Source organism: Pan troglodytes, chromosome 11 (genome assembly GCF_028858775.2).
Source record: "Pan troglodytes isolate AG18354 chromosome 11, NHGRI_mPanTro3-v2.0_pri, whole genome shotgun sequence".
NCBI lineage: Eukaryota > Metazoa > Chordata > Mammalia > Primates > Hominidae > Pan > Pan troglodytes.
Window position 1 is genome coordinate 80,227,446 of NC_072409.2, and position 21,271 is coordinate 80,248,716.

Consider the following 21,271-nt stretch of genomic DNA (forward strand, 5'->3'; position numbering starts at 1 on the left):
TACATAGAAAAAAGGCTAAAAATAAAGACAGTAAAATGAGGGAGAGGAAAAGTGGAAGTGCAGCACTACTGATCCAGAAAAACTGAGGCATCAGCCACAAAGAATTCAATCAAGTCAGTGAGGGGAAAATGGCACAAAAGCCAAACAAGAAAAAGGCTGAATACCATATTACCAATCTGAGAGCCTCACTTTTGGTTTTAAGTCAAATATTGAATTAGATTGTGCAACTTTTCTATTTTTATTTTTTTATTTTAAAAAATCCACCAAAATTACTTAAATCATTTGACAGAGTCATACAATTTTAAATGACTATAAAAATGTGCAGATCAGTGCCAAATTTTTTGGCAAAGGCTGAATGGCAGACAGTAATCCAAGACGCAGACAACCTTGCTTTTAAGCCATCCGTTACACAGAGACCAGCAGGCTCCCTTCTACCTGTGAGACCAAATAATCCCAAAATGTAACCAAATAATCATAACTCCCCCTACTCCTAAAACCTACCCTTCACTGTCTACGTCAGCCTCTGGACAGACCTGATGCCTGGGGTTTGGCCATTTCCGCCTTCCCACCCTATGTTGGTCTCCCTCCTCCCTCCTCAGGTCCCTCAGTTCTCCCAGGCCTAACTTGGCGCGCTTCCTTCCTCTCTCACCCCAATCAATCCGGCTCTCCTTCCCTTTCTGGGTTTCGCCACCTGCCCGACTCCCGGTTTCCCCCTCGGGGGCCCCTCCTTGCCCTGGGGTCTGCTCTCGGCCTGCCAAGTTCTCCCAGGGGATCCCTCCCCACCTGCCTCCATTCAGTCAGACTGTGTTCGGTGTCCGTTTCGCGCCCGTAGCGACACCACGACAGAAGCCCACTAAGTGACCCTCTGCTCCCAGAAACCCTCCTGGCTCCTCCAGACCCTCCAGGGCTCTGGCCCGCAGCTCCCCTCTCCCTCCGGCGGCGGGGGTCGGCTGTGACTCACCGGAGGGCCAGCGGCCGGGGTTGGGGTGGGGGGGCCGGAATACTCTCACTTCCTCTCCGCGCACCTGCCCCGAGGCTGGAGCGCCGCCCGGCTGGGCCTCCGGCGGATGTTTTCCTTGTCCCCAAACGTGTAGTGCGCGCCGCCAGCCGCCCCCTCCGGGACCTGCGCGCCAGCCACCGCGCCCCCAGGACCCAGCGGGCCTGGTCCTCACCACTCACCCCCTCCCCAGCAGGCACGCATGCGGGCTCGACCCACACCTCTGCACCGCCCCCCAACTTCTGGGAGAGGACTCCTGGCTCAGCCCAGCCTCTAGCTTTCCAGAAGCCCCTATATGCCTACCTCATCTTCGTTATAGGCGATGAACCTTCACTTCTGTCCCCGTTTCCGCACACGCACCAATCCCCACTGGCGATCCCTTCCCCTTCGGCATCACCCCCACCTTCATGCGCCCCAGCTCCCCACTCACATCCGCCCCCTATTGGGCTGGCTCTAGCTTGCAAGAGCAGAAGGTGGCCCAGGGCCCAGCCTTCCAGGATGTCCCCTGGACCCCCTCTCTGGGAAAGGCGGCAGAGCTACTAGCCACTGACAAGACCTTTGGGCCCTCATGCTAGACAGGCCTTCGAATCCACCTGCTTCAGCCCAGAGAGCAGGCTCAGGCCGTGCCTCCCACACCGCAGCCAACCTCAGAGCACCCTGCCTCAACTGTGAGTTTTTTCTTGGCAATCCTCTGAAACGGAAAGGGTATCAGTCCTGACTAGGGCGAACGTGAGGTCCATTCTGCATCTCCATCCACCTTAGCTGTCTCCTTGGAAAACGACAGCAAGGGAGTTTGAGGTGCACTGACACAGTCATTTCTGAACAGTGAAGAGATGACAGGCAGGGTGGTCCCCCTTGAAAAGTCAGCCAGAAATAGCTGTATCTGATGCACTAGGTGGCAGGGAGTGAGTCTTGGAGTAAATGGGACTGAAAACGTAGGAAAACCAAATAAATGCCAAAGAGACTATCCCTATGGAGAATACCTAGAACATGGGTCTTTGAAGTGTGGAAAAATGAAAGAAATCCAATTTGACCAGGGCCTTTAGTGCCAAAGAGATGGCTAGCAGGAGAGTGGTGAGAAAGGAGAACTGGAGAGTTCACATGAGCGGAAATAGGAAGAAATGGATCCGAATCCAAGTGAGAAAAAGCAGGAGACTTAAAGTTAGCCTGGCAGGATGATGAGAAAAGGACATCTTGTCCTAGGGTAGAGGCGAGGGTGCAGATCTGGGGGAAGAAGGCTTATCGGGAACAGTTTCTCAAACTAGACATTCGGAAGTCAATACAAGGGCCAAAACCAAAATGTTCCTGGAGGTACCTGTTTTTGAAAGAGGTGGGAAAGGTGACATGGATTAGGGGTCTCCATCCCCCAGGCCACAGGCCAGTACCAGTCTGTGGCCTGTTAGGAAGCGGGAGCACAAAGCAGGAGGTGGGCGGCAGGCGAGTGAGCATTACCACCTGAGCTCCTCCTCCTGGCAGATCAGCAGAGGCATTAGATTCTCACAGGAGTGCAAACCCCACTGTGAACTCCGCATGCAAGGGATCTAGATTGCACACTCCTTATGAGAATCTAATGCCTGATGATCTGAGATGGAACAGTTTCATCCCAAAATCATCTCCCCACTGCTATCCCCCTCCATCCACTGGTGGAAAAAATTGTTTTCCACAAAACCGGTCCCTGGTACCAAAAAGGTTGGGGACTGCTGACAAGGAGTATGAGTGTGAAAGGTGCAGAGGTCTATGCCAGGAGACAGCCATCCCCAATAGAAGCCCTCAGCTATGCACAAACTGCTTAATGTCATTCAAAGAAAATAATGTCGCCCATTTTGCCTCAGAGCTTTAGCCCCAATCACAGCAACTGCTATTTCCTGACGCTTACGCACCAGAGATGGTGATAAGAGCACTGCACGCATTATCTGAGTAATCCTCACAACAGCCCAATGAGTTGGCATTACTATCCCCAATTTATAGATGAGGAAACAGGCTCAGAGAGGTGAAGTAATCTGACCAGGTTACATAGCTAAGTGGAGTCAGGATCTGAATCCAAGAAGACTGTCTCTACAGCCCATGCTCTCAATAATCCATCCTGGGCTCCTTCAGAACCTGTGGGAAACTCAGAGGATGCCAAATGATAAATTCCTAAAAACCTCACTCCATTATATATGGGAGGAAAGAGAGGACACCTCTGTGAACCTGGAGTGATTCATCCCATCAGGGCACTTAGAGATGCTCCTCTTTGAAAGGGGAAAGAACCATCCCCAGATGTGGGGTGATCCCACATCTACTGTATGTTTGAAGGTGATAAGCAATGGACAGTTCACCTCTGGAATGCCTGAGGAAAAGAGACCCTCCCCACCATCTCTGAGGGGCAGCCCTATTTCTTGGATACATTAGGGAAACCCTGCCCTAGGATCTGAGGGAAACACAGTCTCCACTCCAGGTGCCTGCTCACTCTCCTGGAGCCTCTGGCCGTCGCACCCTACTGCAGCTCCTGGGTTTGGCTGGGGCACAGGATTAACCATCCCCAGGAAATGCCTCCCTCCGGTCCAGGCAGGGATCCCAGCATAAACACCCCTGGTGGTGGCAGTGGGGGAGAAAGGGGGAAGGTGGAATGCTTCCTTCTCTCCAGGTCAGGGAAGAGATCTGGGGACCACCTGGGGGCCCTCACCCCTCCTGCCTCCTTGCTGGGGAAGTGCCCAGTCCAGTGCCCCCTCCATGGCCACCTCCCTCCCTCTAGCTGTGCCGGGGCATGAATCAGCTCTCACAGCTTGTTAAAGCTAGACCTCTTGTTTTCATGCCCTCACCTCAGGAAACAGAGTTACAACTTTTCCAGCTCTACTCAGCAGGGGGCCAGGGTCCTCACTTTATAAACATCCCCAGCCTGTGAGAGCAGAGGGCAGGGAGATAGTGTGAGACAGGAGCCCAGGGGAGAAAGAGAGAAACTAAGACTCAAGGAGCAACGCAAAGCAAAGTCAAGGAGTCAAGACCAGAGTAGCTGAGCAGAGGCCAAGAAGGGTCTGAGAGGGCTGTGCAGCAGCAATGGCCCTAAGGATGCTCTGGGCTGGACAGGCCAAGGGGATCCTAGGAGGCTGGGGGATCATCTGCTTGGTGATGTCTCTACTCCTCCAGCACCCAGGAGTCTACAGCAAGTGCTACTTCCAAGCTCAAGGTAAAGTGGGGTGAAGCGTTAGGAATGGAGGAGCAGCAGAGAGGGCACAGGGAGGATGGGGCCTTACAGATGATCCCGTGTCAAAATACCCAGGCTCCCTCCAGCTGTGAAACAGGAAAGACAAACTAAATACGGGGATAGTGCGTACTTACTGTCTCCACCCCAGACCAGAAGAGCCTCTGCCTCTCATCAGCACTCCTACACCTACTAACATTTCCCGTTCTTCCCTAGCCCCCTGTCACTATGAGGGGAAATATTTCACCCTGGGCGAGTCTTGGCTCCGCAACGACTGTTTCCATTGCACCTGTCTGCATCCTGTTGGCGTGGGCTGCTGTGACACGTGAGTGACCAAAGATGGCCAGAGAGAATGACTCTGATATGAGTGACTGAGGGATGACCAGGGAGTGACTAGATTGCTGTGATGTAAGAGTGAACAGAAGAGCAATACAAGATGGGCCAAACCTGAAGGGACCAACACTAGTGTGAAAGATAAGGCTTCAGGCTATAAATCAGGGGAGGTTGGGGTGGACCTGAAGAGAAAATACTCCTGTTATAAAACAAAAAGGCCCACATATGGTAGGTGACAGCTTAGTTAGGAGGACCAAGGGGCCACTGAAAGGGGCTCTGTAGGGGGAAAACTGTGAGAGAGGGAACATGTGGGCAGGGATAAAGGCAGCCTTTCACTGTGCTGACTCCTTCCCCCATCCTTGGTTCCCCAGGTCCCAGCATCCCATCGACTTCCCGGCTGGGTGTGAGGTACGTCAGGAGGCAGGAACCTGCCAGTTCTCCTTGGTGCAAAAATCTGACCCTCGGCTGCCCTGCAAAGGGGGAGGGCCTGACCCAGAATGGGGCTCAGCCAACACCCCTGTTCCTGGGGCTCCTGCTCCCCACTCCAGCTAAACTCAACTGATCATCCATCTGCTGACTGCTCACTGCTGCTGCCACTTCCAGGGAAACCACTAGCAGCTGCCAATGTATTCTGAACAAATAAATTAATGCTATAGCTGAAAGCCCGACTCTCACTGTCCACGACATTGGACCCCAGGTGGAAAAAGTGGGTCCCATTAGAGTCCAGGTGCTGAGTTCTCAGTATCCGGAAGGAACTAGCACCAGGGTGGGCCAGTTTCAGATGGTTATGGTGCTGGTGCTGGGGCCTGGGGCAGCATACGAGGCCAGGGTGGGGCTAGTAGGCAGCACCTTGATGGGGAGGTCCCAGCTGAAGGTGTCTACAGGTACTTGCTCAGGTCCTGTCCAGGTGGTAGGTTCGGGCTGTTCCACAGGGGGTAGGAGTACCAATCCTGGTTCTCGGGACGTTACAAATTCAAAATGCAATCTCCACTTCAAGGACACTATGGAAGAAAAAGATTAAGGTAGAAGCATCAGAAGCTAGCAGGAGTAAAAGCCAACGACAGGATATAGTTAGTGAATGAGAAAAAAAAATCTGTGTTCAGGAAGACAGGGAAAAGTCACAGGACAGGGAGCTGTGATTAAGGGTTTTTCTGAAGCAATGGGTACTACGACAAATGTGAGCTGAAGATAGCAGTATTAAGTACCTAATAACCCAAGAGTGAGGCAGTCAAGTCTAGGTAGCATGAAGTAATCAAAAATCAGTGTATCACAGGGTCCCAGTAGGTAGGCGTGGGGAAGGAGTTCTATCAAGCTGTTAGGAGTTTAGGGGTCAGTGCATCTAAGAAACAGGAAGAGGTTGAAGGTCTGAGAAACTGTTCCGGGTCAGAGGCTAGACGTGGGTATGTCTGGGAGTGTGTATAAGGAATCAGGATCCATTACACCCTCCCTTAGCACAGCATTTTACTGTCCCCCTCTCCCTTCTCCAGTAACAGTGAGGGTCTCACCAATGGCTGTACAGAAGCCTGGGGTGGAGCTGAGAGGGATTGGGAGGGAGAAGCTGGTTCTAGTTGTATGTAGGCAGGATTCCTGGTGTCGGGCGTGAGTCACATGTGACACAGAGGGGACACCCCCTGCCCCACGTCGCCGCTGGTACTCAGGCTGTACACGCTCCTCGGTCTGTAAGCTGACTGAAAACTGGGAGCAAGAGACAGGTGTGTGCTAACAGGAAGTGCTGTCTGTAGGTGAGAGGACAGCCCAACCTCAAGCTGTTTTACAAAGGGACCCTGGATGACCCCACTATCCCCTTCTACATGCCACCCCTCTTTATACAGGCCTTCCACCCTAGCCCTTCAACCCCAGCACCCCAGCAGGTAAGAAGCTCTGCTCCCTTCTTACCTGCAAACAAGCTACGGTTCCTTCCCCTAAGTTTAAGGTCCCCACCACGTCCTCGCCAAGTCTGTACACAGATTTGAAGATGCCAAACGTCCCAACTTTCCCTCGGCCATCACTGATATTGTATAGATCTGGGGAGAATAGGACACTATAAGCCTGGAGTCTACATACTGGATAACGTCTAGGACTGGGCACCACAGGCCAAAAGATGGGGCTTTTCTTTACAATTGGAGGTGTGAGGTATCAGTGGATCCACAGAAGTGTGTGGTGGTTAGGAGACTGTCTCTGAGATGGGAAAACAATGAGGGGAAGGATGGGGTAGGACAATTCTGAAAGAATTCTCACGGAGGCTGCGGCAGGATGTGGCAGCCATTAGGCGTTCCCCAGCCAGCTCAGCTAGCCATGAATCTTTCTTCCCACCTTCATCCTCCTCCAAGAATGGACTGGATGGGGCTACAGCCTCATCCTGGGGAAACCGGACATCCTGAAGGCCTAGAGAAAGAATGAGTGGAGAGGTAACGCTGAGAGGGAACAGAGATGAGAATAGAGGTTAGGGTTTTAGATTCTAACATGAGATGGCTAAAGGTAAGGGGTGCCAGGGCTGAGGTTTACATCTCTATCTCCAGAACCCTCCCTCCCTTCCCAACTCCCTAGCACTGTCACTGAGACCAGGAAGTTTCCCTGCAGTCCCTCTTGCAAGCCCTCTAAGACAATTTCTGCTTTGGCATCGCCCTTCCCCAGCCCTTCCCTCCAGGAGCCCTTGCTTACCAGTCAGCACAAGAACCCTCAGAGGGACTCTGAGTAAAGTGATAGGGGAGTTGACACGCTGGCAGCCAATGGTCAGTTTGTAGACGTACTTGACTGACTGACCCCGAAAGGAAGGTGGTCCCTCTATGGGCAGCACTTCACTGTAGGAGTCTGGTTGGGAAGTAGTTGTCAGGGCAGCCAGAGGCACCAGAGGAGTCCTCCCTCCAGGAGACTTAGAAGGCAATTCAGGGACGGGGACAATCACTCACATGATTTGGACTCTCCAGGATCAAGCCTCAGGTCACAGAATAGAATTTTTGGTGGAGTAGAAAGGATACACTGGCCCCTCTCACCTGAAAAAGGTAAAAATGACTAATTTAATGACCCATTGTCCAGTACTGAACAAGACTAGCATGGCAAGTGGAGATAGTGAAAGGCTGCCAGGCCCTCCTTCCCTGCTGTGAAATGGGAATAGTCTTCTACCCCTAAAGCAATAGTCATGCTCCCCAACATCCCCAGCATGACAGGGACTATAAGAACAAGAACAATTAACAACTTCACCCATGGGTGACAACGCCTCCACACACACCCTCCGCACCCCCCCTCCCCCAGGCAAATGCCCCTCTCTAACCTCGGTGTGGCAGAAAGACAGTCTGGCTGTCGGGCTGGACATCTGGCTGACTAGAGTCAGGAGGAGGCAGTGCTACTCGACTCTCACTGGCATGGAACTGGCAGTGGATTTGGGCACTGGCCCAGGCCAGGGCCTCACTGTGGGAAAAGGAAAAGGAGGCATCAGAGGTAGTTCCTGACCTCACAAATGCTTTCCCAAGCTCCCTATCACACCATCTTAACCAACAAGGTTAGATGGCTGTCCTAGTGATCAGGAAATCCAGAATCCCAAAGAGAAACCATTAAATAAAGAGTAGCAGACTGTGCGTAAAAAGGGGAACGGGGGAGGGGAAGGAAAGCGTACAGCTATGTCATCCACATCTTCTGTTAAAGAGCCCTCTCCTACAATGACAGCACAGTGAGCAAGAGGAGGTGGTGTCGTTACAGGACAACCTGAGCTCTGCCTCAGCCCCAGAGATAATCTGGCTTCTTCCCAGAAGGGCCACCACCTTCAGTGCCAGCATCCCCACCTGGATGCAGAAGTGGCCGTGGGGGGAAGGGGGTTGGTGACGGTCACTACACACTCCAGCGCCTCCCCAGCCAAAAATACAGGACCCCGGCTGAGCTCTGCTACCACTTCAATCATGGCAGCTCCGGAATCAGATCTAGAAGGAAACAAGGCGGGGCGGAGGTCAGCACCTTGACAGGGAGGGGCGTTGCGGTGAGCACCTAGGGCTGAGGGCTGAGGACAGGGGTGGTCAGCACCGTGGTGCCCGAGGGAGTTCCTGGATATAGGAGGGGTAGGCGGGTGGGAGGGAGGCGACTGAAGACTCAGTACTGCCCAGGGGGAGGACGTCGCTCTGGGCCCTAGACCCCAGCCCCTGTGCGACGGGTTCTTCTCCCTGGGCACCCCCGCGGAGTTCCCAAACTGGCCTCCGCTCCCCCTTTCCTCAAAGTTCCACGTCCCAGCCCAAGATCACGGCCGCTAGTCACCTCGCATAGTCGACACTAGGGATCGGCACCCCTAGGCCTCATCTGCCCGCCCCTCAGGGACCTGGCTAGGTGCGCGGCGGCGGCGGCGGCGGCGGCGTCCGCTGGGCGGTAGAGGCGGGACTTCCCTTCGGTCCCCCACCCTCCGCGGAGTCCCTTCCGGCCGGAAGCGCCCGGCAGGCCAGACCGGAAAGGGCTCGGGTCATCCCGGCGCCCAGGGTCACCTTCCCACGGGCTGGCACCTGGGCGCGGGCGCTGCCCCGGAGCCGGCCGGCGGGACCTGGCGCCCAATCCTGGGGGACCCGGTGCCGTGGCCCAGGGGCCGGGCCGAGGTCCCGGGGGCGGTGCCTTACGGGCCCGTCCCGGGGCGGTGCCTGGTGGGCTGGCCCCGCGGCTCCTCCCCTCTCTGCGGGCCCAGTCGCCCTTTGGCCGGGCGAGCTAATCGTCGGCTCAATGACGACGAGGCCCGACCCTTCCCGTCCAGGACCTACAGAGACAACCGAAGGAGAGCCCAAGGCGGCTTCTTTGCTGTCGCCGCCCCCACTGAAGCAAGAGCTCCCCGGCTCCACTGAAACACCAGCTCATTTAAGCTTTCCCCAACGCCCGGCCCTCCGGGACGATACCTAACAACCACCGGCGCCCGCATCTGGAATAGGCTGGCGAGATACTTAGTATCCGAGGGCTCGGGACTTGGCGCCATCGAGGTCATGGGGACCCAGGATCCAGGGAACATGGGAACCGGCGTCCCAGCCTCGGAGCAGATAAGCTGTGCCAAAGAGGATCCACAAGTTTATTGCCCTGAAGAGACTGGCGGCACCAAGGATGTGCAGGTTACAGACTGTAAGAGTCCCGAAGACAGCCGACCCCAAAAAGAGACGGACTGCTGCAATCCGGAGGACTCTGGGCAGCTGATGGTTTCCTATGAGGGTAAAGCTATGGGCTACCAGGTGCCTCCCTTTGGCTGGCGCATCTGTCTGGCTCATGAGTTTACAGAGAAGAGGAAACCCTTTCAAGCTAACAACGTCTCCCTAAGCAACATGATAAAGCATATAGGCATGGGCTTGAGGTGAGTAGACCCCATTGCCTAGAATGCCTTTGGCTTCACTTTGTTCCAGCTCAAAACTTCTAGCAGAGGTGGGAAAGGGCAAGAAAGCAGTTGGGCTTCTTGTCTGAGTGAAGCGGTCCCTATCCCTGGCATATTTTAGGCCTGTGGTTTTGGACCGTGAGACCAGGTCACATCTCTTTGCAACACCCTTCCCTCCCAGTGTTTTGTCTTTTCAGAAGGAAAGGGTAGGAACATTTGGTCATGCAGCCAGCCTTTCCCATTCAGGCTCTTCTCACATACTGGTTTCCAATGACTTCCCTTTGGGATTAGCTATACTTTGTGGCAAGGTAGGAAAGGATAATCTGGCTGCTGTGATACTAACACAATGTTGTTTTATTTGGGGGTGGGGGGGTCTCAACCCCTTATTTCCCACAAGCAGCTGGGGCATTCTCTGTACCTCATTAGACACACTGTTAGAGTCCCAACACTACTGCTTCTTTCTTCAAGCTTTAGCTCCAGGGAGTAGGTAAGAAGAGCCTCCCTGCCCTCACCTCTGAAGTGATGAGAAGGTGCTGTCATTCTGTTCTGGGATAGAGAGCTCTTGATATTAAGTCATTTATCAGAGAGGCACTGCCATAGATGTAGAACCCATCTAGATCCCCACTGAGTTCAAAGACTAGTGATGAGGAGCCAGACCCATTAACAGGAACAGGTGGATGTGAGGACAGAAAGCATCACCCTGAGGTCATCCTGACTCAGTCTACACAATACACACAGAACTGTGGAGGGAGGCATAAAGCTTGGGAAACCCTGCCCTTACAGTTTCTAGAGTAGGAGACCCTTCATTTCCCCAGTCAGTGCTGTGGGGCTGTGATGGGGAGATCAGTTATCTAACCCTAGCCCTGGGGAGTGGGAAGGGCCTGATGCTGCCTGCACATCTGGCTTTGTTGGTGCCTGTGGGTAGCCTGTAGCAGAGAAGAATCATCCCTCCAGGCTGCTTCTGGAATCAATTCAGTCCAAGTTTGACCCCAAAAGTTTTTGCATCAAAATAGGATCTAGTGCACATAGAGAAGTACACTGGGTTGCATGTGGTAGGAACAATGAGATCAAGAAAAGATGGGCATCCTAGCCTCTTAGCCCTTAAATATGAACTGAGTCATAGAGGCCTGAAGCTGTGCTCAACCCCCTGGACCCTGGCTCCCCATTCCAGGATAGAGTGGGGGGTACTGATACAAGGCTTTTGGAATAGGATGAGTTCCTATGAGGAGAAAGAACAGGTGAGACAAGAATTCTAAGTGATAACTCTTGAGTTGAGGTTGAAATTGTGGAGAAGGCCAAATAGGTCAGGAATGGCCAGCTACCATATTAAGGGAGTAAGAGAGCTCCTAAGATGGAGCTGAACTGTGGGCACTCTGACCAGGAGCTCTAGCAAGACAGAATTCTCTGGGTCTTACCTTCGTAAGAACTCAATTTCAATTGTTCTCCCTTCCAGCCAGAGTCCACTCATTCAATAAATATTTATTGAGTGCTTGTTCCATGCCAGATAGTCCTTTGTTCTGTCTGTCCTCATAGATTGCAGTTACTCTCCCTGGTTGCCCTAATCCTCGGCCGCACCCTCCCTCTACCAGTCCTTTCTGGCCTCTAGTTTCAAAGTCCGGTTTTCTCTAAGCTGGCAGAGAGGATTCTCTGCCTTCCTGTCATCCCATCCTTTGTCTTCCCTCTTCCTTCCACCCCTAGAATGTGCTGTCCCTTTTTATTTTATTATTATTATTATTTTTTGAGACAGTCTTGCTCTTGTCACCCAGGCTGGAGTACAATGGTGCGATCTCAGCTCAGTGCAACCTCCGTCTCCTGGGTTCAAGCGATTCTCCTGCCTCAGCCTCCTGAGTAGCTGGGATTGCAGGTGCCCGCCACCACAGCTGGCTAATGTTTTTGTATTTTTAGTAGAGACGGGGTTTCACCACATTGGCCAGGCTGGTCTTGAACTCCTGACCTCAGGTGATCCGCTCACCTCGGCCTCTCAAAGTGCTGGGATTACAGGTGTGAGCCACCGCGCCTGGCCGCTGTCCCTATTCTTTAATCACATTTCTTCTCCTCTGCTCCAGTCTGTTATCTCTCTTGTGCCCCATCATTTGTATGTTCATTCATCTGTAAAATTGGCAAATATGCATTGACTGCAGACCATATGTCCTACCCTGTGCTTGGACCTGAGGGTAATATTCAGCTAGTCTTTGTCATTGTCCCTTTTCCCAAGGAACTTAAAAATATGTCAGCCTCACATGAGGAACATTGAAATAACAAGGCAATGTCTGATTAGGAATTGAGATAACAGTTTGTATATATGAGTAATAATCATACCTGTACTTTATGGCTTTCTTATCTATTATGTCATTTGATCTTTCAACCATTTCATTAGATAGCTAGAGCAGGTGGTATCCCCATTTTGTAGATGAGGAAACTGGGACTTAGGGGTTACTTACCCAATTGTTTGGTTAGAAGTGGTGTGACTAAACAGTAGGCATAATGTGGCAGTAGGCAGGAGAGTGGAAATGGGAAAGAGTCTGGCAGGGCGGGGGCTACTTAGTGAGGACCCATCTGGAAGGAGAATTTGTAGGAAATAAGATTAGAAGATAGGCTGGGACAGATGTCAGAGCCTTGAAAACAGAATCGTTTGCCTATTGAAAACAGCCTCAATCATTTGCCTCTTGGATATAGGGCTGTACCAAGCCCAGGAAAATGTTGGGATTTTTTGAAGGCTTTACCAAGAGCAAAATCAGAAAGCTTCACCGTTTAAATGTTGAATTAAAAAAAAAAAAAAAAAAGGCTTGAGAGGAAATGTCCAGAAATAAATATAAACACTGATTGTCTATTGGTGAGGTGATTTTTTCCCCCTTTCACCTTTCATAATTAGAAAGAAAAATGATCATTTTAAAAAGAAGAAAGGCCAGAAGCGGTAGCTCACGCCTCTAATCCCAGCACTTTGGGAGGCCGAGGCGGGCGGATCACCTGAGGTCAGGAGTTCAAGACCAGCCTGGCTAACATGGTGAAACCCCATCTCTACTAAAAATACCAAAAAAATGTGCCAGGCATGGTGGCGGGCACCTGTAATCCCAGCTACTTGGGAGGCTGAGGCAGAAGAATTTCTTGAACTTGGGAGGCGGAGTTTGCAGTGAGCCAAGACCGAGCCACTGCACTCCAGCCTGGACAACAAGGAACGAAACTCTGTCTCAAAAAAAAAAAAATAAATAATAAAAATAAAGATAAGAAAGTTATTCCCAGCAGCCTATGCCTGTTTTGGAGGTAGGGGATTGGGGGCGGAGGCTGTAGGCCAGGAAACCATAAATGGTCCTTTCAGCACGTCAGACAGAAGCTCCTGATGTTGGAAGTAAAGCAGTGGTGGTGGTGCTAGAGAGGTAAGGAGAGATCAGAAAGCCCCTTCTGAGGAGAACAAAGGAGAGAAACAAAGCCACTCCTTCACTTCAGCTGGGGTGACTGGGAAGATGAAGGGACCTTGAACTGTATAGAAATCAAGAGGAAGAAAGGTTTGAAAGCAGATGTCCTTGGGACATTTAATGGGAGGTCACAGAGAGAGGCAGGTGACTCAGCCTGTGAACAGCTGCCCACCTGCCCCCTTCCACTCACATTGCCTCTTGCTCCTCAGGTACCTGCAGTGGTGGTACCGGAAAACCCAGGTGGAAAAGAAGACACCTTTCATCGACATGATCAATTCTGTACCCCTAAGACAGATTTATGGTGAGCCCCACCCCATCTCTGCTCTGCTCAGAGAAGGCCTAGCCTCCAGGTCTACCACAGTTAGGAAGAGACTTCCAGCTTATGCAAATTGCACTGTTCCATCCCCTAGGTTTTCAGAGGAACCAGGCTTTATAGTCTAGAAAGTTAGAAATGGGCTTATTTTCCTCTCCCAATACCCCACTAACCACCCTGATTTCTCTAGGTTGTCCCTTGGGTGGCATCGGGGGAGGCACTATTACCCGTGGCTGGAGAGGCCAGTTCTGTCGTTGGCAGCTTAACCCTGGAATGTATCAGCACCGGACAGTCATCGCTGACCAAGTAAGAGCCAGGAGGTGGAGAGGCCAGGACAATACCTCCCCAGGCCAAGAAGGAAGGACCTCTTGGCTAGTGTAGAAGGTAGCAGTTAGATGTGAATAAGATTCAATCTAATAAGTACTCTCGGGATGCTTCCTGTGTGCCCAGCCCTGAGCTAGGATATACTGTAGGAATAAGACACACACAAGCACACATTCCTTGAAAGAGTAAACAGATCTGGCATTTCTCTAGTAAATGCCTCCTGTCTACCTCACCGCCCCAACCCAACTAGCTGAGGCAGCCCCCAACCACAGAGAATGCAGAGAATTCCCAAATCACTTAACCTGCCTGAAAGAACATTTTGTAGGACTGGAAGGGAAAAGAAAACCCAAAGTCTATAAACTCATGGGAAAAAAAGACACGTAGTACAAGGTTCCTCACCCTGATTGAGGAACCTTCACCAAAGTTCAGCTCCTCTGCTGATCACTCCCCTGGAGGTCTCTTGGCTTAGGGTCTAAAAAGCTCCTTCTCTCCCGGCTTAGATCTCTAGCCTTCTTCCCTCTTCTGAAGCTTCACTTTTTTCCTTTTGCTCCTGCATCACATCTGGGCCTTAAATTGCCAGAAGTATGTGTCCTGCCTTTCATCATCTCTCTCTAGTTGACTGCCCCTTTAGAGTTGTCTAGGAAGTTCCTCTTTCTTAGCTCCAGCATTCAGCCTCATCTTCAAAGGAGAAATGACTAGCAAATCTTTAGTCCAATTAATGACAATGCCCTTCCTGGTTCACGTTTACCAGCCCTGCCCATGTCCCAAGATCCCTCTCTGCCTCATCCCTTAGGTATCCTGAGGGGAATGGCTTCCAGAATTGTGACTCTACAATTAAAGTAATTATTGCATGCTTAACATGTGCTAGACACTGTGCTAGGCTCTTTGTATACTGTTTAATATTAAAAACAATCCTACAAGGGAAGTACCACTATTATGCTCATTTTGCAGATGAGGACACTAAGATCCAGAGAGGTTTAGTAACATGCGCAAGGTCACAAGGTTGGTAAATGGAAAGGTTGGGATTCAGAACCATTTCTTTCTGGGGTGAAGAGCTTGTGGTCTTAACCATTATGTACCATTCCAACAAAATGAAAAATTATTTTATACAGTTGTCCCTCAGTATCCATGGGGGGTTGGGCCCAGGACCTGCTATCCGAGGATGCTCAAGTCTTTGATTTGAAATGGCTTATAGTATTTGCAAATAACCATTGCACATCCTCCTATATACTTTAAATCATCTGTAGATTACTTATAATACCTCATACATTGTTACATAAACCCTTGTTGTGCCGTACAGTAAATAAAGTGTGTACATATTTGGTACAGACGCAACTTTTTTTCCACATATTTTAGATTTGGTTGGTTGAATCCACTGATGTGGAACTCACAGATATGGAGAGCCGACTGTATACAATAAAAATATTTGACATAGTTTGAACCAGGGAAAGGGATATTAATCCCTCATAGCTCCTACCCTCCAAGAGCTAAAACTTTTTTTGAGAAAATAAGACTTAGGGGAAATGGAGACTGTGAGACCACATCAGTGCTAAAAGGAGAGGGGTGGATAGTATACTGTGGAAAAAGGGACGGTGCTGCAGATTTCGCTCATTCCCTCCACATACATGCCAACTCTGAAGAAGGGTGCATCAGTGAATTGAAAAATGTCCCTACCCTCAGAAGAATCCATACAGCAGTCAGGGACACAGAATGGTCAGTCAATACATTATAACATAATACACCAAATGCTAGAATAGAAGGGGAGGGGGGCACACATAATGACTCACTGCTGGAAGAAGTAGAGGAGGAAGAGATGGCTTTTGACCTAGGCTTTGAAGGATGAGAGGTTTCACCAGATAGCGAACAAGCATGAGCACAGGCATGGAGGAGAGAATGTAGTGTGCTCAAGGAACAGTGAGTGTTTTTATATGAACAGACTATAGGTGCTTGAACAGGTGATGAGTCTGATGGGCAGGGAGAGGCCAGCTCAAGAAGGGCCTTGAAAGCCAGGCAAGAGTTGAGACTTTAGCCTGAGGGCCATGAGGAGTCACTGAAACATCCTAACCAAGGACTGACATATCTTGATTTGCCTGTGAGAAAGATCACTCTGCTACCCAGATGAAAAGGGCCACAGAAAAAGCAGGAGATTGGGCTTAAGTGAGGTGCTAACACCACCGTAGTGGAGAAGGGAGAGAAAGCTTGGGAGATAGATGGATGGGGAGGTAGCAGGACTTGGTGATTCACTGAGCCTGGGGGATGACTTGAAGCTGATGGTGCAGTGGTAACAGTTGCAGGCTCTGAAAGGGGAGGAGCTGATTTGAGGAGAGGGAAGACTTAGTCTGTGGTGCCTGTGGTTTACCCCGTTCCAGCCTATCTGCTCTCTTAAGTTCACAGTGTGCCTGCGTCGGGAAGGGCAGACTGTGTACCAGCAAGTCCTGTCCCTGGAGCGCCCAAGTGTCCTCCGCAGCTGGAACTGGGGCCTGTGTGGGTACTTTGCTTTCTACCATGCCCTCTATCCCCGAGCCTGGACTGTCTATCAGCTTCCTGGCCAGAATGTCACCCTCACCTGCCGTCAGATCACACCCATCTTGCCCCATGACTACCAGGTGAGGCCCCCACATCTGTATCTTCCATTGCCCTCCCTTCCCCAGGACCTGCCTCTGCTAGAAACTGCATGGCCTGCCAGGCGCGGTAGCTCACGCCTGTAATCCCAACACTTTGGGAGGCCGAGGCAGGCGGATCACGAGATCAGGAGATCGAGACCATCCTGGCTAACACGTGAAACCCCATATCTACTAAAAATACAAAAAAAAAATTAGCTGGGCGTTGTGGCAGGCACCTGTAGTCCCAGCTACTCGGGAGGCTGAGGCAGGATAATGGTATGAACCCGGGAGGCGGAGCTTGCAGTGAGCCGAGATCGCGCCACCGCACCCCCCCAAAAAAAAAAAAAAAGAAACTGCATGGCCTGTGAAAGGGAGGTTGGAGCCATGAACATCACACTGGCTTCCCAGAACCACCGCCCAACTGGTTCTGGTCTTCTATATTCCCTGGTAGGCAGCTTGCCTGGGAATATGGGGAGATGCAAGTGGACAAAAGAAGAGTACACTGGGGAGTATTTGAGTCAGGTCCTCTGTGTGCCCAGGACTGATCCTAGCAGAGTGGGGTCAGGAGGGGCTCTACTGGGACCGTCTGAGTCTAATCTTCTGCCCCCAGGACAGCAGCCTGCCTGTAGGAGTCTTTGTGTGGGATGTGGAAAATGAAGGGGACGAAGCTCTAGATGTGTCCATCATGTTCTCCATGCGGAATGGACTGGGTGGTGGAGACGATGCCCCAGGGGGTTTGTGGAATGAGCCCTTCTGTCTGGAGCGTAGCGGGGAAACTGTCCGGGGGCTGCTCCTGCATCATCCAACCCTTCCAAACCCCTACACGATGGCTGTGGCTGCACGAGTCACGGTAAGGAAAGAGCCTGCCCTATACCTTAGCCCCTGAACCCCACCTCCACCCCAGCATGGTCTCTTCATCCACCCTCATCATACTCCTGTAAGCCCCTGGGCCTGGGAGGTTAAGAGTAAGTAAGAGGAGCTGGGGAGCTAGCCGGGACTCAGTGTACTCGTGGAGCCTGCCCTCACAGTCCCTGACCCCTTCACAGGCAGCTACCACGGTAACCCACATCACAGCCTTTGACCCTGACAGCACGGGGCAGCAGGTGTGGCAGGATCTACTTCAGGATGGACAGCTGGACTCTCCCACTGGTGATGGGGGGTCTGACTGGGAGATGGTGGGAAGAGAGGTTGTCCCTGTCTTGGGACCAGGGGTGGGAGGCCTGGTAATAAGTAGACCTTGTTTCCATGTTAGGGATCCCTATCCCTGGGGCTGAAGGGGCTCCTGTCCTGAATTCTCTTGTGTTTCTCTCAGGCCAAAGCACCCCTACGCATAAAGGAGTAGGCATTGCTGGAGCTGTGTGTGTTTCCAGCAAGTTGCGACCTCGAGGCCAGTGCCGCCTGGAGTTTTCACTGGCTTGGGACATGCCCAGGATCATGTTTGGAGCTAAAGGCCAAGTCCACTACAGGTGAGGGGACCAAGAAAGTGTAAGGATCCAGAGTGCTGGGGCTCTGACCTGGGGCTTGTGTTCATCCTTCCCCTTCCCACCCCAGGCGGTATACAAGGTTCTTTGGCCAGGATGGAGATGCAGCACCTGCCCTCAGCCACTATGCACTGTGCCGATACACAGAGTGGGAAGAGAGGATCTCAGCTTGGCAGAGCCCGGTATTGGATGACAGGTGCCAGTGGGGCCCATTTCTTGCCTTTCTCCTGGGCACTCACTCCAAATGGGACTCCTCGATTTACTCTCCACCCACCAAAGTCAGTAAACTTGCTGAACCCCCAAATCCTTTCCATCTTGGGAGGTACATGTTCCTTAAACCATTTCCTCCTCCTCGCTTCCCAGATCACTGCCTGCCTGGTACAAATCTGCGCTGTTCAATGAACTATACTTCCTGGCTGATGGAGGCACAGTGTGGCTGGAAGTTCTTGAGGACTCCCTACCAGAGGAGCTGGGCAGAAACATGTGTCACCTCCGCCCCACCCTACGGGACTACGGTCGATTTGGCTACCTTGAGGGTACAGGATGCTGGTGGGCTGGGATATGGCAGGCCATCCCCAAGTCAGGATGATGGATTTGCCTACTGCAGGGTATTGGTTAGGATGAGGGGGTGTTGGGTGTGGACTAGTAACAATGCCCCACCTCTAAATCTAGAGGACAAGCTACAGAGGGGTTTGAAGGGGAAGCAGGAATTCTGGCAACAGTGTGTCTCATTCATTCCTCCAGGCCAGGAGTACCGCATGTACAACACATATGATGTCCACTTTTATGCTTCCTTTGCCCTCATCATGCTCTGGCCCAAACTTGAGCTCAGCCTACAGTATGACATGGGTGAGGATCCCTTTTGTGCCGCTTCTGCCCTCTTGGCTCCCCATACCCCCGAACTTCTGTGGTCCCTCAGATTGTCTCTTCTTTCCCTTCCCTTCATACGTATCTGCATGCTGCTTACTGGTTCCCCACTGCAGTCACACACATAGCTGTGTGCCCCTCCTCAGGTATGCCCATTCCCTGCCTCCCTTCTGTGTCTGCTCCCCCAGCTCTGGCCACTCTCAGGGAGGACCTGACACGGCGACGGTACCTGATGAGTGGGGTGATGGCACCTGTGAAAAGGAGGAATGTCATCCCCCATGATATTGGGGACCCAGGTAAAAGTCCACCCCAAGGTCAGCTTCCCTCCCTCAACTTTTGCACCCTCTACCCTATCCACCAATGCAAGTGACCCAAGTCCCCTCCTCTCCCACAGATGATGAACCATGGCTCCGCGTCAATGCATATTTAATCCACGATACTGCTGATTGGAAGGACCTGAACCTGAAGTTTGTGCTGCAGGTTTATCGGGACTATTACCTCACGGGTGATCAAAACTTCCTGAAGGACATGTGGCCTGTGTGTCTAGTAAGGGATACACATGCAGTGGCCAGTGTGCCAGGGGTATGGTTGGTGTCTGGGAAGAGCCTAGCTGGTTGTTGCCTTTCCTCGGTACCTAGGTCTTCAACATCTTGGTCCCTCTCTAGGCTGTGATGGAATCTGAAATGAAGTTTGACAAGGACCATGATGGACTCATTGAAAATGGAGGCTATGCAGACCAGACCTATGATGGATGGGTGACCACAGGCCCCAGGTTAGCGGGTAGGGGTTTCCAGGAGGCCTGAGGTAGGAAACTGGGCAACAAGGGATTGTAGGGCTCAAGAAAGAATGACTCATTGTCTATTACACTGCATGGGAGCAGCTGGAGCTGCCAGTCTGACCCCCAAACCCATGTCCCTGATCAGTGCTTACTGTGGAGGGCTGTGGCTGGCAGCTGTGGCTGTGATGGTCCAGATGGCTGCTCTGTGTGGGGCACAGGACATCCAGGATAAGTTTTCTTCCATCCTCAGCCGGGGCCAAGAAGCCTATGAGAGACTGCTGTGGAATGGTGAGTTCGGGGAGCCTAAGTAGTCTTAAGGCAGCTGAGAGGACACCAGGAGCCTTATTTTTCTCTTCCTCAACTCCAGGCCGCTATTACAACTATGACAGCAGCTCTCGGCCTCAGTCTCGTAGTGTTATGTCTGACCAGTGTGCTGGACAGTGGTTCCTGAAGGCCTGTGGCCTAGGAGAAGGAGACACTGAGGTGAGAGAGGAGGAGGAGCAGCCAGAGAGAAAAATGGGTTTTCCCTGGAGGTGGGAAGTAAGCATATGAGACCATGTTCCTGCCCTTGCCCCTCCAGGTGTTTCCTACCCAACATGTGGTCCGTGCTCTCCAAACTATCTTTGAGCTGAACGTCCAGGCCTTTGCAGGAGGGGCCATGGGGGCTGTGAATGGGATGCAGCCCCATGGTGTCCCTGATAAATCCAGTGTGCAGTCTGATGAAGTCTGGGTGGGTGTGGTCTACGGGCTGGCAGCTACCATGATCCAAGAGGTAATGCACTCCTTTTCCCATCTCTCCACCATCTGTATCCTGGCCCAGAAAACTTCCTCAACCACCAAATTTCTTCAAGGCATAACCCAATGCCATCTTGTCCGTCTATAAAGCCTCCCGTTTTTCCCTGGTATGCATTCCAGCTCCTGCCTTCAGGCTTCTGTCTGTGGGTCATAGTTATCTCCTCCACTTGCTGGGAGCTCCTTGAAGGCAAAGACTCTACTGCCTCCATCTATCCAGTGGAAGTGGCTCTTCAGAGGGTGCCAAGTTAGTATGTATGACTGTCATCTCTCCCAACAGGGCCTGACTTGGGAGGGCTTCCAGACAGCTGAAGGCTGCTACCGTACCGTGTGGGAGCGCCTGGGTCTGGCCTTCCAGACCCCAGAGGCATACTGCCAGCAGCGAGTGTTCCGCTCACTGGCCTACATGCGGCCACTGAGCATATGGGCCATGCAGCTAGCCCTGCAACAGCAGCAGCACAAAAAGGCCTCCTGGCCAAAAGTCGAACAGGGCACAGGACTAAGGACAGGGCCTATGTTTGGACCAAAGGAAGCCATGGCAAACCTGAGCCCAGAGTGAGCCGTCTGAACTGTGGGAGGGAAGTGCTAACAGCCCAGCCTCCAGCCTGGCCTTTCCTCCTTCCCCTCTGAACCTCCTGCAACCCTGAGCCATCAGGACAATCATACCCCTTCCCTTCTCTCCACCCAATTGTGCCAGTAAATGGGGGTTGAGGGTGACCTAGGCAGCATTAGAATCACTTATTTATTTCTTTCCTCACCTGTTCCCTGACTGCGTGAAATGTTCAGGGAGGTCAGTTGATTTCCCCAGGTACATTCATGGTGTGACAGACACATGGGTACAAATAAAAGACCCAGAAAGCCATTAA

The 21,271-nt window shown here is 51.9% G+C and overlaps 3 protein-coding genes across 16 annotated transcripts; 2 read left to right on the forward strand and 1 right to left on the reverse strand.

Annotated features, from left to right (window-relative positions):
• Nucleotides 1-214: 214 nt before the first annotated feature.
• RGP1 (RGP1 homolog, RAB6A GEF complex partner 1) lies at nucleotides 215-8,418 on the reverse strand. Its single transcript, XM_016960840.4, has 8 exons — nucleotides 8,291-8,418; nucleotides 7,783-7,919; nucleotides 7,421-7,504; nucleotides 7,173-7,322; nucleotides 6,750-6,896; nucleotides 6,408-6,535; nucleotides 6,017-6,206; nucleotides 215-5,512 (listed from the first exon to the last, which is right to left on the reverse strand). Exons 1-8 carry the CDS (start codon nucleotides 8,404-8,406, stop codon nucleotides 5,289-5,291), a joined length of 1,176 nt encoding a protein of 391 aa, XP_016816329.1. The 5' UTR covers nucleotides 8,407-8,418; the 3' UTR covers nucleotides 215-5,288.
• Nucleotides 4,034-5,063, forward strand: MSMP (microseminoprotein, prostate associated). Its single transcript, XM_001168039.7, has 3 exons — nucleotides 4,034-4,163; nucleotides 4,395-4,503; nucleotides 4,883-5,063. Exons 1-3 carry the CDS (start codon nucleotides 4,034-4,036, stop codon nucleotides 5,061-5,063), a joined length of 420 nt encoding a protein of 139 aa, XP_001168039.1.
• On the forward strand, nucleotides 8,178-21,267 carry GBA2 (glucosylceramidase beta 2). Of its 14 annotated transcripts, none has more exons than XM_520565.9 (18): nucleotides 8,178-8,481; nucleotides 9,235-9,816; nucleotides 13,457-13,548; nucleotides 13,751-13,866; nucleotides 16,272-16,490; nucleotides 17,098-17,337; nucleotides 17,534-17,636; nucleotides 17,800-17,953; nucleotides 18,039-18,164; nucleotides 18,332-18,504; nucleotides 18,713-18,817; nucleotides 19,024-19,131; nucleotides 19,230-19,381; nucleotides 19,501-19,607; nucleotides 19,759-19,901; nucleotides 19,981-20,096; nucleotides 20,194-20,385; nucleotides 20,686-21,267. In XM_520565.9, exons 2-18 carry the CDS (start codon nucleotides 9,458-9,460, stop codon nucleotides 20,962-20,964), a joined length of 2,784 nt encoding a protein of 927 aa, XP_520565.1. In that variant the 5' UTR covers nucleotides 8,178-8,481; nucleotides 9,235-9,457; the 3' UTR covers nucleotides 20,965-21,267. The 14 variants fall into 14 exon arrangements, with proteins under 14 accessions (XP_520565.1, XP_063644677.1, XP_009454869.1 ...); XM_063788607.1 differs by having other exon boundaries at nucleotides 8,234-8,451; XM_016960836.3 differs by lacking the exon at nucleotides 8,178-8,481 and adding an exon at nucleotides 14,836-14,886 and having other exon boundaries at nucleotides 9,155-9,816; nucleotides 17,103-17,337; nucleotides 18,982-19,131.
• The last annotated feature ends 4 nt before the right edge of the window (nucleotides 21,268-21,271 follow it).

What these genes read in the sequence shown, in the direction of transcription:
- GBA2 (XM_009456593.4), top strand. Translation starts at nt 9,458, where the DNA reads ATGGGGACCCAGGATCCAGGGAACATGGGAACCGGCGTCCCAGCCTCG. An exon ending in ACCCCTAAGACAGATTTATG is followed by an intron (nt 13,549 to 13,750) that starts GTGAGCCCCACC and finishes TGATTTCTCTAG; the next exon opens with GTTGTCCCTTGGGTGGCATC. An exon ending in ACAGCTGGACTCTCCCACTG is followed by an intron (nt 17,637 to 17,799) that starts GTGATGGGGGGT and finishes TGTTTCTCTCAG; the next exon opens with GCCAAAGCACCCCTACGCAT.
- RGP1 (XM_016960840.4), bottom strand. Translation starts at nt 8,406, where the DNA reads ATGATTGAAGTGGTAGCAGAGCTCAGCCGGGGTCCTGTATTTTTGGCT. An exon ending in ACGGCCACTTCTGCATCCAG is followed by an intron (nt 7,920 to 8,290) that starts GTGGGGATGCTG and finishes CTTTTCCCACAG; the next exon opens with TGAGGCCCTGGCCTGGGCCA. An exon ending in GAGGGTTCTTGTGCTGACTG is followed by an intron (nt 6,897 to 7,172) that starts GTAAGCAAGGGC and finishes TTCTTTCTCTAG; the next exon opens with GCCTTCAGGATGTCCGGTTT.
- MSMP (XM_001168039.7), top strand. Translation starts at nt 4,034, where the DNA reads ATGGCCCTAAGGATGCTCTGGGCTGGACAGGCCAAGGGGATCCTAGGA. An exon ending in GTGCTACTTCCAAGCTCAAG is followed by an intron (nt 4,164 to 4,394) that starts GTAAAGTGGGGT and finishes GTTCTTCCCTAG; the next exon opens with CCCCCTGTCACTATGAGGGG. An exon ending in GGCGTGGGCTGCTGTGACAC is followed by an intron (nt 4,504 to 4,882) that starts GTGAGTGACCAA and finishes TTGGTTCCCCAG; the next exon opens with GTCCCAGCATCCCATCGACT.